This window comes from Nesoenas mayeri (assembly GCF_963082525.1).
Source record: "Nesoenas mayeri genome assembly, chromosome: 4".
In the NCBI taxonomy this organism is placed as follows: domain Eukaryota; kingdom Metazoa; phylum Chordata; class Aves; order Columbiformes; family Columbidae; genus Nesoenas; species Nesoenas mayeri.
Window position 1 is genome coordinate 12,232,667 of NC_137540.1, and position 14,446 is coordinate 12,247,112.

The window sequence follows — 14,446 nt, forward strand, 5'->3', positions numbered from 1 at the left end:
ATACACGTTGTCAACTCAAAGAAGGAAGACATCTTTAGGATTAGTGTAGTAGTTGAATCATGCTGAGAAATGTGTTACGAAAACTAAAACTACAAGAAATGTGTTACAAAATTCAAAGGGAAGTTGAGATAAATGTAAAGTTATGGGTATGTTCTTTGCATTTACTCATCTTGTTGGCTGGTTTGAAATATTTTCCTAAATTGCGCTCTCTTGATTCTTTCTATCATATTTCAGTTTTATTCTGCATTATTTTAGTTTTATTCTGCGTTATTTTAGTTTTATCCTGTCAATCAAGAGGATTGAGTGCACCCTCAGTAAGTTTGTGGAGTCGCCATCCCTGGAAGTGTTTCCAAGATGTATAGATGAGGCTCTTAGGGACATGGTTTAGTGCCAAGGTTGGGTTATGATTGGACTCAGTGACCTTAAAGGTCTCTTCCAATCAAGATGATTCTAGAATTAAATCAAGATCTCCAGAACCTGAGCATTTCCAAACCCAGCAAGGAGACTTTTGTCATCCTCCTACATGAAGGCAGAACATGTTAAGTAAGCTCTTCATTGACAAATAACAGAGGAGCGAATTAGTGTCCTACTGACTATATAGTGTAGTTGCTGGAACCAGCTCCCTGGGAAACTGGTCACGGCACTAAACCTGCCAGAATTTGACACTCTTAGTCATAGGGTTTAGTTTTAGGTGGTCCTACGAGGAGCAGGTAGTTGGACTCCACCCTTATGGGTCCCTTCCAACTTGAGATACTCTATGATTCTAATTTCCATCATGATATTTTTTGATTGTTAGTGGACTGCTTAAATCACTGGTGATAATTACCTAAATCTTTATATAACTCTTATGTCTGAATGATTATGTTTTATATCTTTTGTCTGCTAGGCTATTCACCTACAATTAAAGGGCAGCTTTTACATGTTGATGCCACCAGCAGTATGCAGTACCGAACTCTCTTAGAAGCAGAAATGCTAGCTGTAAGTTTGTATTAATGGGCACAAAGCTTCAGTCTCTAGAGCATTTTTAATAAAGAACATAATTATTTGTCTGTGGACCTGTTCTTTAGGTTCCTAAACAATACAGAAGTTTGCCTTTTGAATCTTATTTTGCAAGTCCTTAATATGTAAGCAACTTGTATATGCACAGATAATTGTGCACATATCTAACTTTGACTTCTGTAATTCATATACCAAGTTATGTGTGTATTGAAAGCAGTGGAGGGGTTGGAGTACCACTTAAAATCTTGCCTTGTTTACTATGTAGCGATGTGTTCATATAGGCTTTAACTTAATAAATTATTATACTCACTAGCTGTGCTGTGCTATGTGTGTGCAAAGTACTTTTAAGTACTTCAAGGTGCTTTAACTACTTGAGACAGATATTGTGTTGCTCTTTTTTTTTTTTGCCTAGTCTTTCACTTCTTTACATTACCTTTTTCACTAATTTTTAAATGACCTTATTAGAGTCATGCTTTTATGTTTAATTTTTGAACATCCTATCAGTGTTAGAAAATATTCTATTCTAAGGGATTTTATTTTCACTATATTGTGAAAAGTGATGCTTTCAATGAAGATTTCTGTTTATAAATTGCTTAGTACATCTACTGCAACAAATGTATCAGAAGTTCATAGTGTACCTTTCCAAATAAATGAATAGACTAACACTTGACCTTCAAACACAGAGAGATATTAAATTATTAAGGAACTAGAGAGGCCTTCTGTTCATCCCAGCAGGAAAACAGTTTTAATTATTCAGCAGAGTACATATGTGAAAACTGCTGAGCTGCAGGGTCAAGCATTGTCATCTTTTCAAGTAAATCTGATGCTTTAATATCTTGTTCACAGTTTCATATTAATGCCAGCTATCCCCGGATATGGAACATGCCCCAGACGTGGCAATGTGAACTTGAGGTTTATAAAGCAACCTATCATTTTATCTTTGCCCAGAAAAGCTTCTTTACAGGTAACTTCTTTACTAAATAAATTACATATCAAATTAAATATTCTTTCTTTACAATTTATTTTCCAATTATGCAAAGGTGTACAAGGTCAGGTGCTGTCATTTCACATGTTTAGGACAACAAATTGTTTCTGAGGACAAAGTTCCTGATGTTTTCTGTTGCCTGCAAGTGTCTAAGTACATGATATTCTCATATTTGAGTAGAGATACCAAATAATTTTTTAACATCTAAACTAAACTTGATGTGCAGTTATGTTAAAAGTAATCTTAAATTTCAGATTAATTTCTTTTTATCAGACCTAATGATTTGTTTAATGTTTGTCACCTAGGATATTGATTTTTTTCTGATACCTCTCACTTGTTTGTCTGACTGACTTTCAACTACTTAGGCTTTCGGTTGTGTCCTTGTGGCTGACAGATGATGAGAGGAAGTAATTTTGCTCCATAGGATTTTGGCTGTGAGGAAGAATATGCACACAAGGCAGTGCAGTGTGATACAGCATCACCAAAGTGTTTCTGAACGTTCCAGCTGCACTAATAGAAAGAATATAGCCCTGTCAGTGTGGCACTGCCTGGGCTGATTAGCCCTGCTGGGAGGAAGGATTAATTTGTGCCGGCACAGTGCCGCACTAATGAAGTTATCCTCCTAGTGAGGCTGGAGCCCTGATCTATATACAGTGTGGCCGTTCACAGCATTGCCTGCCGGTCTGCTCAGAGCAGACGGGCTTCTACAGCAACACTGGTTTGCTTTGTTAAAAAAATACTACTCATGTACACATTCAGAGTATCAGAATGGGAAAAACAAAGGAAACATTTGGTAGTCCAGTGCTTTTAGGTCAATTTAAAACTTTGCTGTTGAACAGAACTAACTAGAAGACTCAAACCTATAGCTTTCCAACTTAAGAAGCAGGTGAGAAATGGGAGATGGATTCGGAGCAAGTATTTGTGGAACATCGCGCTGAGAAATGGTGTTATAGTTTAACCTGAGCTAGTAATACAACCATGATAGCAGCTTACTCACCCCCTCCCTGAGAGAATCGAAAGGGAAGGGAGAAACTTGGATTGAGATTAACACAGTTTAATAAAATAACAAAATACTAATACACTACTAGTAAATATATATATATGTATGTAAAATAGAAATAAAAGATACTCAGGGCAATTTCTTATGAACACACTGAGAAGCCAGTCCCAGGAAGTTACACCCAGGTCCTGAAAAGAGGGGAAAAAAAAGGAAAAAGGTAGAAGGGCTCAGAGGCCTCTGCAAAATGGCAAAAAGCTGAACTAAATGTCCTGAACCAAAAACTCTCGCTGTTTAGACAAAAAAGAGTGAAGAAAAAAACAAAACCAAAACCAACACACAGAAGAGAAAGTGCCTGAAAGAGAGAGACTGGAAGGTCCCAACTCTCCTTAAATAACTGGCATGACACTGGTGGGATGGAATACTCTTACTGATCAGTCTGGGTGTCAGTCAAGCTCGGCCCCATCCAATCCCCCCTTCTTTGATACCTCACACCTGTGGGCAGAGCGCTCTGAGTGTCCATGGCTCTCAGACCAGAACAATTAAAAACATTAACTCTGTGCTGTTATCTCTTGTTCTCAAACTAAGTCCAAATAATGACCATGCTGGCTATGAAAATGAAAGGTTTCTAACTACACGAAGAAAATTAACCCATTTTCAGTCAAACCAGTACAAATGAATACTGGGTATTGTTCTCCTTGTTTTGCTTTTTCTGTAAAGCACCAAATGGTTAAGATTTACAATTTATGAGGAGCCAAAAATGTAAAAAAAAAAAATCTCTCACTTGATTGCTACTGACTTGTCCTTCATTATTTCACATGGTTTTAGATTTGATCCAAGACTGGTCCAGTGACAGCGCACCTGATATTTTTTCATTTGTTCCTTATATGTGGAACTTCAAAGTCATGTTTCATCAATTCGAAATGATTTGGGCAGCAAATCAACACAACTGGATTGACTGTTCCACCAAACAACAAGAAAATGGTGAGATCACTTTTTATTTGGAAGGAGAGTACAAACTACCAAAAAAAAAAATCTACAAAATAAAGAATTAATGTAGCAGGAATATAAGAATTATAATTTTTTTACTAGAAAAATGTGTATTCCGTGATAAGGACCCATTTTGCTGCTGTTGATATGCATAAACCATCTTGAAACTGTTATAAGTGCAAACATTTAGTACAAATGCATAGCTTTGCTGGGGGGACTGCAGTTCTAGATCATATTTTGGCATTCATTTTTCAGGACCCCTTGAATCTTTAAATTACTACAATGGTTTGCACAGAGCAGCTGTGGGGTGTTGCCACATATTCAGTAAGCTACCTGAAAACATTCACTTGGGAATAAATCTTTTCAGTACTGTTGGAAAAATACCACTTGAACTCCATATAACTAGAAATGCCTCCTTCTTGTTCATTTCAAAGAGGGGATAACACTTCTAATTCTAGATAAAACTAAGAGGTACATTTCAGAAAACCAAAACTTTGTTTAATGTGCAGTTTGGTTTATATATGTTTCAGTAGTCTGTGCTGTACTAGAATCTTATAATTTCAACATTGAGGATGGTGGATGAGATATCAAGAATTTGTGTTCTAGTTAAAAATAAGGCTCACTACTTTACTAGAAGCCTGTGGAACTTTATGTATTTTCTTGTCCAAAAATTTCTGTATGAAGCAATAAAGAAAGTTGTAAGATATTAATTACAGCCAATTTTGTTTGCTTGCAATCTCATTGTGCTAAATACAGTGTCTTTCAATAAAGGACAAGTTGCGGAAAGTAATTACTTTCAGAATAAGTTAATATGATGTACTCAAAATACACAGGAGTTAACAGTGGCACTCTCCTATGTCATGAGTTCTTCAATATATTTTTATTATTTTTACCTGTATGTTTGATAATTTGCCTAAGAGCAAAATAAGGTGTAATTTTGACAGATATTTTTTGTTTTTCCTATTCTCTCCCAGTTTATCTAGCAGCTTGTGGAGAAACACTGAATATTGTTTTCTCTTTGCCCTTCACTGACTTTGTTCCAACCACGTGCAATACTCGATTCTCTTTAAGGGTAAGTTCTTCCCCCTTACCCCTTTTGTCTTCTAAATGTGAGGTAGTTTTCCTACCTTTTCTTCTTTAGTTGGGAAATTTTGAATAAACTCCTTTCTGAAAGAAAAAAATCTTTCACTTCCAGTTTATAGCATTTTTCTTTAAGTAACTCAGAAGTAAATAGTTTCTGTTGCTTATATGAAGCATCCAGTCAGAGGCTGTTTTAATTTATATATACACAAATAAAAATCTATTTAAAAAATATATGTGCACGTGTGCTTCATACGTACATATATACACAGATTCAGTATGTATATTTACTATATATACTTAGAATGTGTGTCTATGTATGTCTTTTATCAATAGGAAGTCTGTTTTGATTTATTTAGAAAACATGAAAGTCTAATGTATTTTCAAAGATAAAAACGAAATTCTGGAGTGGGTACCTCCAAACCATTTGGAAAACCACCTTCCAGATTTTTAAGAGCTTCTGTTGCATAAACAGTGATCGTGACGTGTTTTAATAGCCACAGCTAATTCTCTGAAAGGCTGTACTTTTTGGTTTGTCTTCCCTAAATTAGAAGCAATCTACCGGTGCTAAAAATAAAAAGCTAGTCGGTTGTGATGTTGGTAATTTTGTATAATTTGACAGCAAAAAATGCAACATTTTATCTAGGTTTGTTTGTTTGTTTAAGTGTGGTTTAGTTGAGATGTAGGGTAGCCTTGGGCCAGTCACATTTGCAGCATGACTTGAGCAACAGAAGAACAGGGATCACTAAAAGCCGTGTCTCTGTGTTTTACAGCTTGCTATGGTGTGTTTTGTGCAAGTTACTGGACTTGTAACTGTTCAGAACTAGAGAGCTCTTGGGCTTGTAGTAGGAATTGGTGGGAGCTGTGGGCAGTGGCCACATGCGAAAACTGACATTTCTTGCCTCACTTTGTCTGTAAAGTGAAGATGTTGTCACATATGAACATGTGAATAGCATGAGAATTATGCATAAAGTGGATATAAATTAACTTTTCTGTTACTGATGTTTGATTTTTAGGGAGAAGATGTTGATCTTCATTTGTATCTGCCAGATTGTCATCCTAGTAAATATTCCCTTTTTATGTTGGTGAAGGATTGTCAGCCTAACAAAATAAGTCCTGAGTCTTGTACTTCTGCTGAGTGCCAAAGTGGTCAGAAAACGGGCAAACCCAAATGGAGGAACATTACTCAAGAAGAGTAAGTTTTATTGGGGAAGATATTTATGGCTTTGTATTGGCTCTTCATATTTACTTATTTTGTTTGTGAGGAAAGCAACCTCATATGTTAATGGAAAATGTTTAATGAAACTATTGTACTTGAAATAAAAGTATGATCTTTCTTTTTGAAAGGGCTGGATGGGTTGAATGCTGGACAGTCCCGAGCGTGGTGTTTACGATTGACTACTCGTGGCACCCAATTTATCCTCAAAAGGCAGATGAGCAGTTAAAACAATCCTGTAAGTGTCATTACCTTTTTCTGGTTAGCGTGCTTTATTTCAGGAACTACGGTGACTTTGTTGAATTGAACTGCTTAAATTTGCAGAAATGAATTTTAAACTGAACGACCATGCCCATGGGAGAATGCTGATCTTTAGAATATAGTTGGTTTGATTTGAAAACAGACAACACCTGGTATTGAAAAATATCAGGAAGTGTCCTGGTTCACTTCGTAAAGGGAAGATATTGTCTGTAGTTAATTTCTCCTTGTCCTTAACAAAGTGGATCTCTTCAGTGGGTTGCTGTGTAACATAAAATATCACTTGGTACATTAAAGATGAAGTACAATATTTTTGACAGAATCATGTTCCTTAGCCTTTCTAAGCTCTTTTCCTTTGGATGTTTGTGATTTAAATGTTTAAATACACCATACAAGCATGAGATATAATAGCATTGTCTTACCTCTATGGATATGAAACTCTGAGATTGTGTTGTAGCTGTTGAAGTGAACTGTGGCTGTCAGATACAAGTGTTAGACTGACCAGTCTAACATGAGTTTCTGAATAAGAATTTTAATGGTCTAAACAATACTTCTAAATAAGGAATGAGCTGTAAGTATGTGTTTGCAAAAAAGTTGCAAAATAGTTAAATGCAAAGACGAAAGGCTATTTTAAGCACAGAGGGAGGTGTGGAAGAAGCTATGAGGTTACATAAAAGTTTGTCAGGTTGAGATGGTAGAAGCAGAACTGATGAACGAGATATATTAGAAGAATAATGAGGGCTAATTTGAATGGGCCTCAATCAGCGGATGTTGTGAGACATGCTGGATACGGCTTTTAGGTTTTGAGCTCCAACAACTCCAGTCTAAAAGACCTCAGATTTTAGAGGATGAAGCAAAAAAAGTAAGATTCATCTTGCAGATGTTCGTTACGTGCTCTTGTGAGATCCTGTCAGCTTGTGTGAAATTTGCATACTTCGAATTTGAGAAGATTTACTTGTAATCACAGCTATTAAATGTGGATTTGAAAGTTTGTACATACACGGGGAATTTCATCTGCAGCTTCCTTCAATAAATCATTTAGCATAGTCAAGCTCACTTCTCATCTGTGATGCTGACACAATGTGTTTGTTACAGTAGCAGCATCGGTATTTTCTTTTGAGTTAATCTATAGAATTCTACCAGTCTCTGAGAAACAATTATGTTGCATAACAAGAGATACAGCTTCCAAAAAAGTGGTCATCTTGCTAGTGGCATTTAGCTAATTTATAACTCGTAATATAATACAAGCTCTGAACAAGCATTGTAGACAATAATGGTAAGTTATTAAAGCCTTGAAGGTTTGCTGGCCACAGGTGTGTATTCACTGTAGTTCTGTCTGTGCTTGTTCTTCCAGTTAAACAGGCACCTGAAATCTTACTCCATGTGGAACATGAATTCTATGTGATTTTCCATAGAGTTCTTTCTTTCCCAGCAACTGCTTCACATCGCCAAAGCATTTCCAGTTCACTTCTTTCTCATTGCCTTTCCTCTCTTAAAAAAAGCACTTTCTTCTCCCAAACTCCAAATAAAAAGAAGGGATAGGAAATAAGATTTGAATTTCCAGCCTGTTTTGTGACTAGAGTCATCGAGTTGTTTGAGAAGAAATTTTGGCCTACAGAGTTACTGCTTCAGAATAGGTTTTTAATATAACTTTTGCAGTGTTCCTGTTTATTCCCTTTTGTTTATTCTGCAATAGCTATGTGGTTGTGGGAAATCCGCTACACTGAAATGAAAGCATGCCTTTGTTTAACTTGAAAAGCAAGATAAATAAATATGTTTGGTATTTTGTTTTGTTTTTCCGGAACTTGAAATATTGTTTTTCTCTTGTGTATTTAATGTTGACTAAAATATTCTATATATTCCTGCCTTCCCATAGTTATTAGATATAAGAAACCAGTTCTGTAGCATAAACACATTAACATAATTCTGCAATCCAAATTAGTAAACAGCAAAAAGTTTTATATTTAATACATATTCATATTTACAGAATTTTGTCCATCAGAAGCCTAACTTGTAATCAAAATATGTTTTCTCGTTTAATTTGCTCCAAAGTGTCAGAAATGGAAGAAACGATGTTATCTGTGCTGAGGCCGTCACAGAAAACAGCCGAGAGTGTGATTTCATCTCCCACAGCTTCAACGCGCCTTCCCCTTGACCCCTCCGAGCTGCCTCCGGACAAGCTCCATGTGGAGCTGGAACTTTCCCCAGATTCCCAAATCACCCTGTATGGACCCCTGCTCAAAGCCTTTCTGTCTATAAAGGTAGGCATAGGAATGCAGCTCATAAAATGGATGGATGAGCACAGGGAGGAAAGTGGAATAATTCATCTGGAACGGAATATTGGGATTTTGCAGAATATTTGAATTTAAATTAAAACCTTTTGTAAGTACTAGTTTGAAATAATTTAGTTTGGTGATGTGGCATAGCTGGGATGAACTCAGTTGACACAGGCTCCTGAGAAGAGTTAAAATATATGTATATGTAGGCCCATATCAGCATAATTTTCCTTTCAAGGAATAGTATGTGATCTGGACTTCATGTGCAGAAAATTTCTTCTTTGACTTTGCAGTAGTAAAAAAAATACAAAAAAAAATTACATGATTATGACTAGAATTTATATTAACAACCAGTTTTTGCAAAGGTGTATTAGAACCCAAGCTTTTAGTGCATTTTAAGGTCTGCAGAGTGTTCTAATAGGTTTTTTTTTTTAGGATCGTGCAGGGGGTAGGGGAGGAACATGAGAATAAATTTAATTTAGAAAGCTACCTCAATCAATCTTGAAGAACCATTTTTCATCCTTTTCTTGATGCTAATCTGTTATGCTTTAAAATGTTTGTGTTGCTTATCTTGTGTCCTATTCCATTACTGATCTTCAGGGTGTCTAGAAGCAGTTTAATTTCTTCACATGTCCCTCACATTACCTTGTCGTGACAAAAGCAGAGGCAATTGAACATACCACTTCTATGCCTGGGTTTTGGTTGGTTTTTGTTTGTTTGTTTTTAAAGGTCTGTTTCAGCCCATGCAGATCTAGGCTAAGGAAATGCTTCTGGAGGCTTTTGTTTTGAGTCAGAGGACGAGATATTTTCTGGGACAGGTGATCAGTATTAGGACTCATACTGAAACAGTCATTTTTAAGAATTTATACAAGGCATTGCATATATGCAGTGGATAACAGAAAATACTAAGTTTTTGTAGACTATAGGACTTGCAAATATGCTCATTATTTTTTCATGTTGCCACTAAAGTAAATAGGATTAAAATTAGGCCAGTATTGCATCTTGAAGAGTTTGTTTATTCTGATATAGGGGAAATACACACGTTTGAATTGTGTTTTGAGCTACTTTGGAGTCCATAAATTCATGAAATGGTTCTGTCTTTCTGAGCAAAGCAGCACTTCTTCAGGATTCTTTGCATCTGGAGGGATATGTAAACAATGCTACATTAGATCCCTTGATTCAATAATGATTTAATTATTTTAGGTGCAGATTTCTCAGTTTGAATATAGCTTTTATCTTCTAAATCTTAAGAGAAAATTTAGATGAATAGCTTGTTTCTGAAAATGCATATTTATTGTTGTTTTTAGAATTTCTATGACTCTGTTTACATCTCTTTGTCCAGCTGTGCTGGCAGTGTATCTTAATAGATTTCTAAAGTGTTTTTTTAATGCTTCTTTTCCTGACTTGTGCTTGAATTATTTTCAGTTTGTTTTCATTGACCTTTTTTAATACATGCAAGATATTTCTGGACCTGCATCATTCATACAGTTTTGTTAAGCTTTCTGTTCTTGGGAGGTAGTTTGTCTGTGTAGCGCACTTTCTTACTGAAGAACTTACTGGCTGGGAATGAATGAATGATTTGTAGGTACTTGCATCCCCAGCAGAAGGTGCCAGGCATAAGTTAATGGAGTTCTTAGCACCCTCTGCTGGGTCTGCTTTATAAAAAAATACTTCAAGGTCTATATCCTGACATCAACCTTTATTTTTTCCCTCTATTTGAAAGCAAAGCAGATTAGCTTTGCTGAACTCTTGAGGTTTTTTCAGTTTGTCCATGGAGCAGTGCTTAGTCCGTGTGCACTAACACAAAGTATACTTTGGAGGCTCAGGATAAGGTGGTAAAAGTACATGTCCACAGGAGTCATTATTTGAAGGCCAAGAACCAGCCTGCCTTTTCTGCAGACCTTTTTCATGGATAACTTGCAATTGCTTTCTTTCTATTGTCAGCTCCCACTTGGCTTGCTTGCGCTGCAGACTTGTGCTTAGAAAAGAACAGAGAAGTTTTAGAAGCAAACAAGGCACAGAAAAGGAAAGGAGCAAGAAACATCATAAAATCCAAATCTTTCTCAGTTTGATCTTCAGTCTAATACTCATTTGTTTTCACAAATCACCAGTGCAGTTTGGAGTAGTTGGAACAGCTCCAGCTTCTGTTGAGAAGCTATAGGACTGAATTACTTTATAAAAATGAATGAGGAAGCAATTTTTCTGTCTGTTACAACCTCTTTGGTCAGAAACCTCCACAGAATGCTTAATGCCCAACACTTCCCACATACTGAATTAGCAAGAAAATGCAAACTGCATCATCCTGAAAGTTCTTCCTGAGAGACTTGATTCATTCATTGATTTTACTTTTATATAGGTCTGACCTTTTTGGGGGGGTGACATATTGTCAGAAATCTGATTCTGATGCACTCAAATCTTAGAATCATAGAATCATTTTGGGTGGAAGAGACCCTCAGGATCATTGAGTCCAACTATAACCTAACTCTGGCAATAAACCATGTCCCTAAGAGCCTCAGTTACACATCTTTTAAACACCTCCAGGGGTTGTGACTCAACCACTTCCCTGAGCAGCATGTTCCAGTGCTGCACAGCCTTTTCCGGGAATAAATTTTCCTAATATCCAGTCTAAACCACCTATGCCGCAACTTGAGGACATTTCCTCTCATCCTGTCACTTGCTCCTTGGGAGAAGAGACCAGCCCTCTCCATGCTACACCCTCCTTTCAGGCAGTTGTAAACAGCGATCAGGTCTCCCCTCACCCTCCTTTTCTCCAGGCTGAACAGTCCCAGTTCCCTCAGCTGCTCCTCATCAGACTTGCACTCCAGACCCCTCACCAGCTTCGTCACCTCCTCTGAACTCTCTCCAGCACCTCAGTGTCTTTCTTATGACGAGGGGCCCAAAAGTGAACTCAGGGTTCCAGGTGGGACCTCACCAGCACCTAGTACAGTGGCACAATCACTTCTCTAGTCCTGCTGGCCACACTATTCCTGATGTAAGCCAGGATGCTGTTGGACTTTTGGCCACCTGGGCCCACTGCTGGCTCATGTTCAGCTGCTGTCAACAAACACTCCCAGGTCCTTTTCCACCAGACACTTTACACACTTTCCAGCCACTTTTCCCCAAGGCTGTAGCGCTGCCTGGGGCTGTTGTGACCCCAGTGCAGGACCCGGCACTTGGCCTTGACATAGGAAGTTGATTTTTAGTTACTGGTGGATTTTCTGCTTCCCAGTAGAATTTGGGAAAATTACTTTGGTCTTGGATAATTGAGGGGGATTGGCTTAGAAACGAAAATGTTTATGAACTGGTATTTTAGAAGCATACTTTACGGCTTTGAAATTTGGTAATAACAAGTTTGAATAGGATGGATGAGAGTGACTTCCTGCAGGATGTGTTTTGTGTTTTGACTCTCAAAGTTATTTGTCTTTAAAAGCAGAAAATCTGTTTTAAAATGTCAGTAGCACTGCTTCAGAACAGTTATTTGTATTGCATGTATCTAGAGTACCGGTACTTTCAGAACTACTGAGAGCCCCTTCTTTTCCTCCAAAGCACATGGCCTCAATTTGCTCACTGAAGGTATCTCTCTTTCATAAAATAAAACTGTGTATGTTTCTTCAGCTATAGGTTGTAGCTGTACTGTTTATTTTACACAGGACTAACAGAAAAAGGTTGGATTTGTGTGTGATTACATTGCCTGTGTGTTCTTTATTCGTTTTCCATATGGTTATAGCAAATAATTCTTTTTCCCAGGAAAACTATTTTGGAGAGGATGACATGTACACTGATTTTGAAGAAGTTATTTCAAGCCCCGTTTTATCCCTGTCAACGTCTTCAAGCTCTGGATGGACAGCTGTTGGAGTGGAAAATGACAAAAAGGAAAACGGAAGTGCAGTCAAGCCAGTTCACCCTCTTACTCTACGTCCATGGGATATCACTGTGCTTGTTAATTTGTACAAAGTGCATGGGCGATTACCAGTGGTAAGTACTTTAGAATCTTCAGATATTTTGCTTAATGTTTTGTGTTGTTTTTCCAGTTTCATAAACTGAAGTTAAATTTACCTGCCTGGAATATTAAGTTAGGGTGATGTTGACTGAAGTGTGTATATACTCTACTAAAATTGTGGCTATCTAAACCAATTTGAGACATGGTTTATTTTACTTCTCTGGGGGGCAGAACTGGATACATTTTTTATGATTTTATGCAATCAACTTGATTTTTGTGATAATATTTTTGATTGAGTGTTATGATTTCTCTGCTAATGAGCAAAACTTTCCTCTAATGGTGCGTTCTGCTCTATGCAGCTGCATTCTGAGAAATCCCGGGGAATTCAAGTAAGAATACAGATAAAAAAAACTATGTTCATCCAAATGAGTTTGAATTGCTGTTTATGTAATTGTTGAAAGGTTTTTGAAGTTGTGAAGTATTCTTTTCGCATACCCACTGGGAGGAAAATTAGCATACTTGCTGCTTACAGGTTTGCTTGTAATCTTAAAAATTTCAACCATGTTTTGTGTTTTCAGTTTGTGAAATGGATGTTTTTAACCTTTGTTTCAGCATTGCAGTCCAGATGGTCCCGAGTGCCCTACGGCTTTCTTGGAGAGGTTGTGCTTTGAGATGAAGAAAGGATTCAGAGAAACAATGCTTCAACTTGTACTGTCTCCAGTGAATTTGTTTCTGAATGACAACTATCAGGTAGGAAACTGGGTTTGTGTGTGTGTGTATTGTGGAATTTGTTATGATCTTAAAATGGATTTTTTTTAATAGGAACTTTCTTGTCGTACACATACAAGTTTACTAGGGCTTATGAATCATAAGAGATATTAAAGAAAATTGTGATGCATGTTCTTTTAAATCTTTATATCTCTCCAGTTTTTGTTTTGGTGAAATGTGCAAAAAGAAAAAATGTATTTTCTTAATTTTGCTTAAAATATTTTTGGAGAAGGTTCTCTTGGAAGCAGAGGCTTGTTTTTGATATAGATAGTTATAAATTGGTTTGGGTTTGTCTCATTCAGTGTCAGACTAACAAAGATCAGGTAGGAATATTGAATAAAAAAGGCAAAATTATTTTAACCAAGTAAAAGCAAAATCAGTTCCTAGCTACAAATGAGGGACCATGAAGAATGGAGTTGCTCGCAGCTCAATATATACAGTACTGCTCTTCAGCAGCCGGTGGACTGTGCTGTACCAGGCAGATTTTGGCTATGACAGATCTCAGCTTGCAGCTTATTTCTTTGCATTTTGTTCCTGCTCCTGCCTTGGGTTTGAGTGTTTAGCTGATAGTGCAGGACGCTTAAATGGAATTGTCCTTCCATGAACAAAATTTTCTTGCCTGCAGTTCCTGCTGTCAGTGTACTTCCTCAGCTTATTCTCTTCATAGTTTCTCCTCACATTTTCTGTATTGAGATGAGAGCTGTGTTGGTTTGGTTGTCATTCTTGCTGTTCTTTATAGATGCACTTGCTGTTTTGACGAAAGTCGGAAATTGAGTATAGGCAGGGATGGGCCTTGACCTTTCTTGAAGTTACATTTACAGTCTCGAATGTGTAATTGACTGGCAGTGTAGAATGTAATGGTAATAGAAGATCTACAAGCATTACTGCATTACTTTAAACAGGTAGAACACTGAAAAATCTTAGTAATGCTGTGGTT

General features: G+C 37.1%; 1 protein-coding gene across 4 annotated transcripts in view; it reads left to right on the plus strand.

The window, feature by feature from the left end:
• Positions 1–14,446, plus strand: part of BLTP1 (bridge-like lipid transfer protein family member 1) — a 126,855-nt gene that overhangs the window by 32,657 nt on the left and 79,752 nt on the right. For all 4 annotated transcript variants that reach the window (XM_080343187.1, XM_080343184.1, XM_080343185.1 and 1 more), the window contains exons 13-21: positions 887–978; positions 1,846–1,963; positions 3,810–3,965; positions 4,946–5,043; positions 6,068–6,246; positions 6,399–6,505; positions 8,578–8,786; positions 12,549–12,776; positions 13,354–13,491. In XM_080343187.1, the coding sequence (XP_080199313.1) occupies positions 887–978; positions 1,846–1,963; positions 3,810–3,965; positions 4,946–5,043; positions 6,068–6,246; positions 6,399–6,505; positions 8,578–8,786; positions 12,549–12,776; positions 13,354–13,491 (1,325 nt within the window). The remainder of the gene's footprint in view (positions 1–886; positions 979–1,845; positions 1,964–3,809; positions 3,966–4,945; positions 5,044–6,067; positions 6,247–6,398; positions 6,506–8,577; positions 8,787–12,548; positions 12,777–13,353; positions 13,492–14,446) is intronic.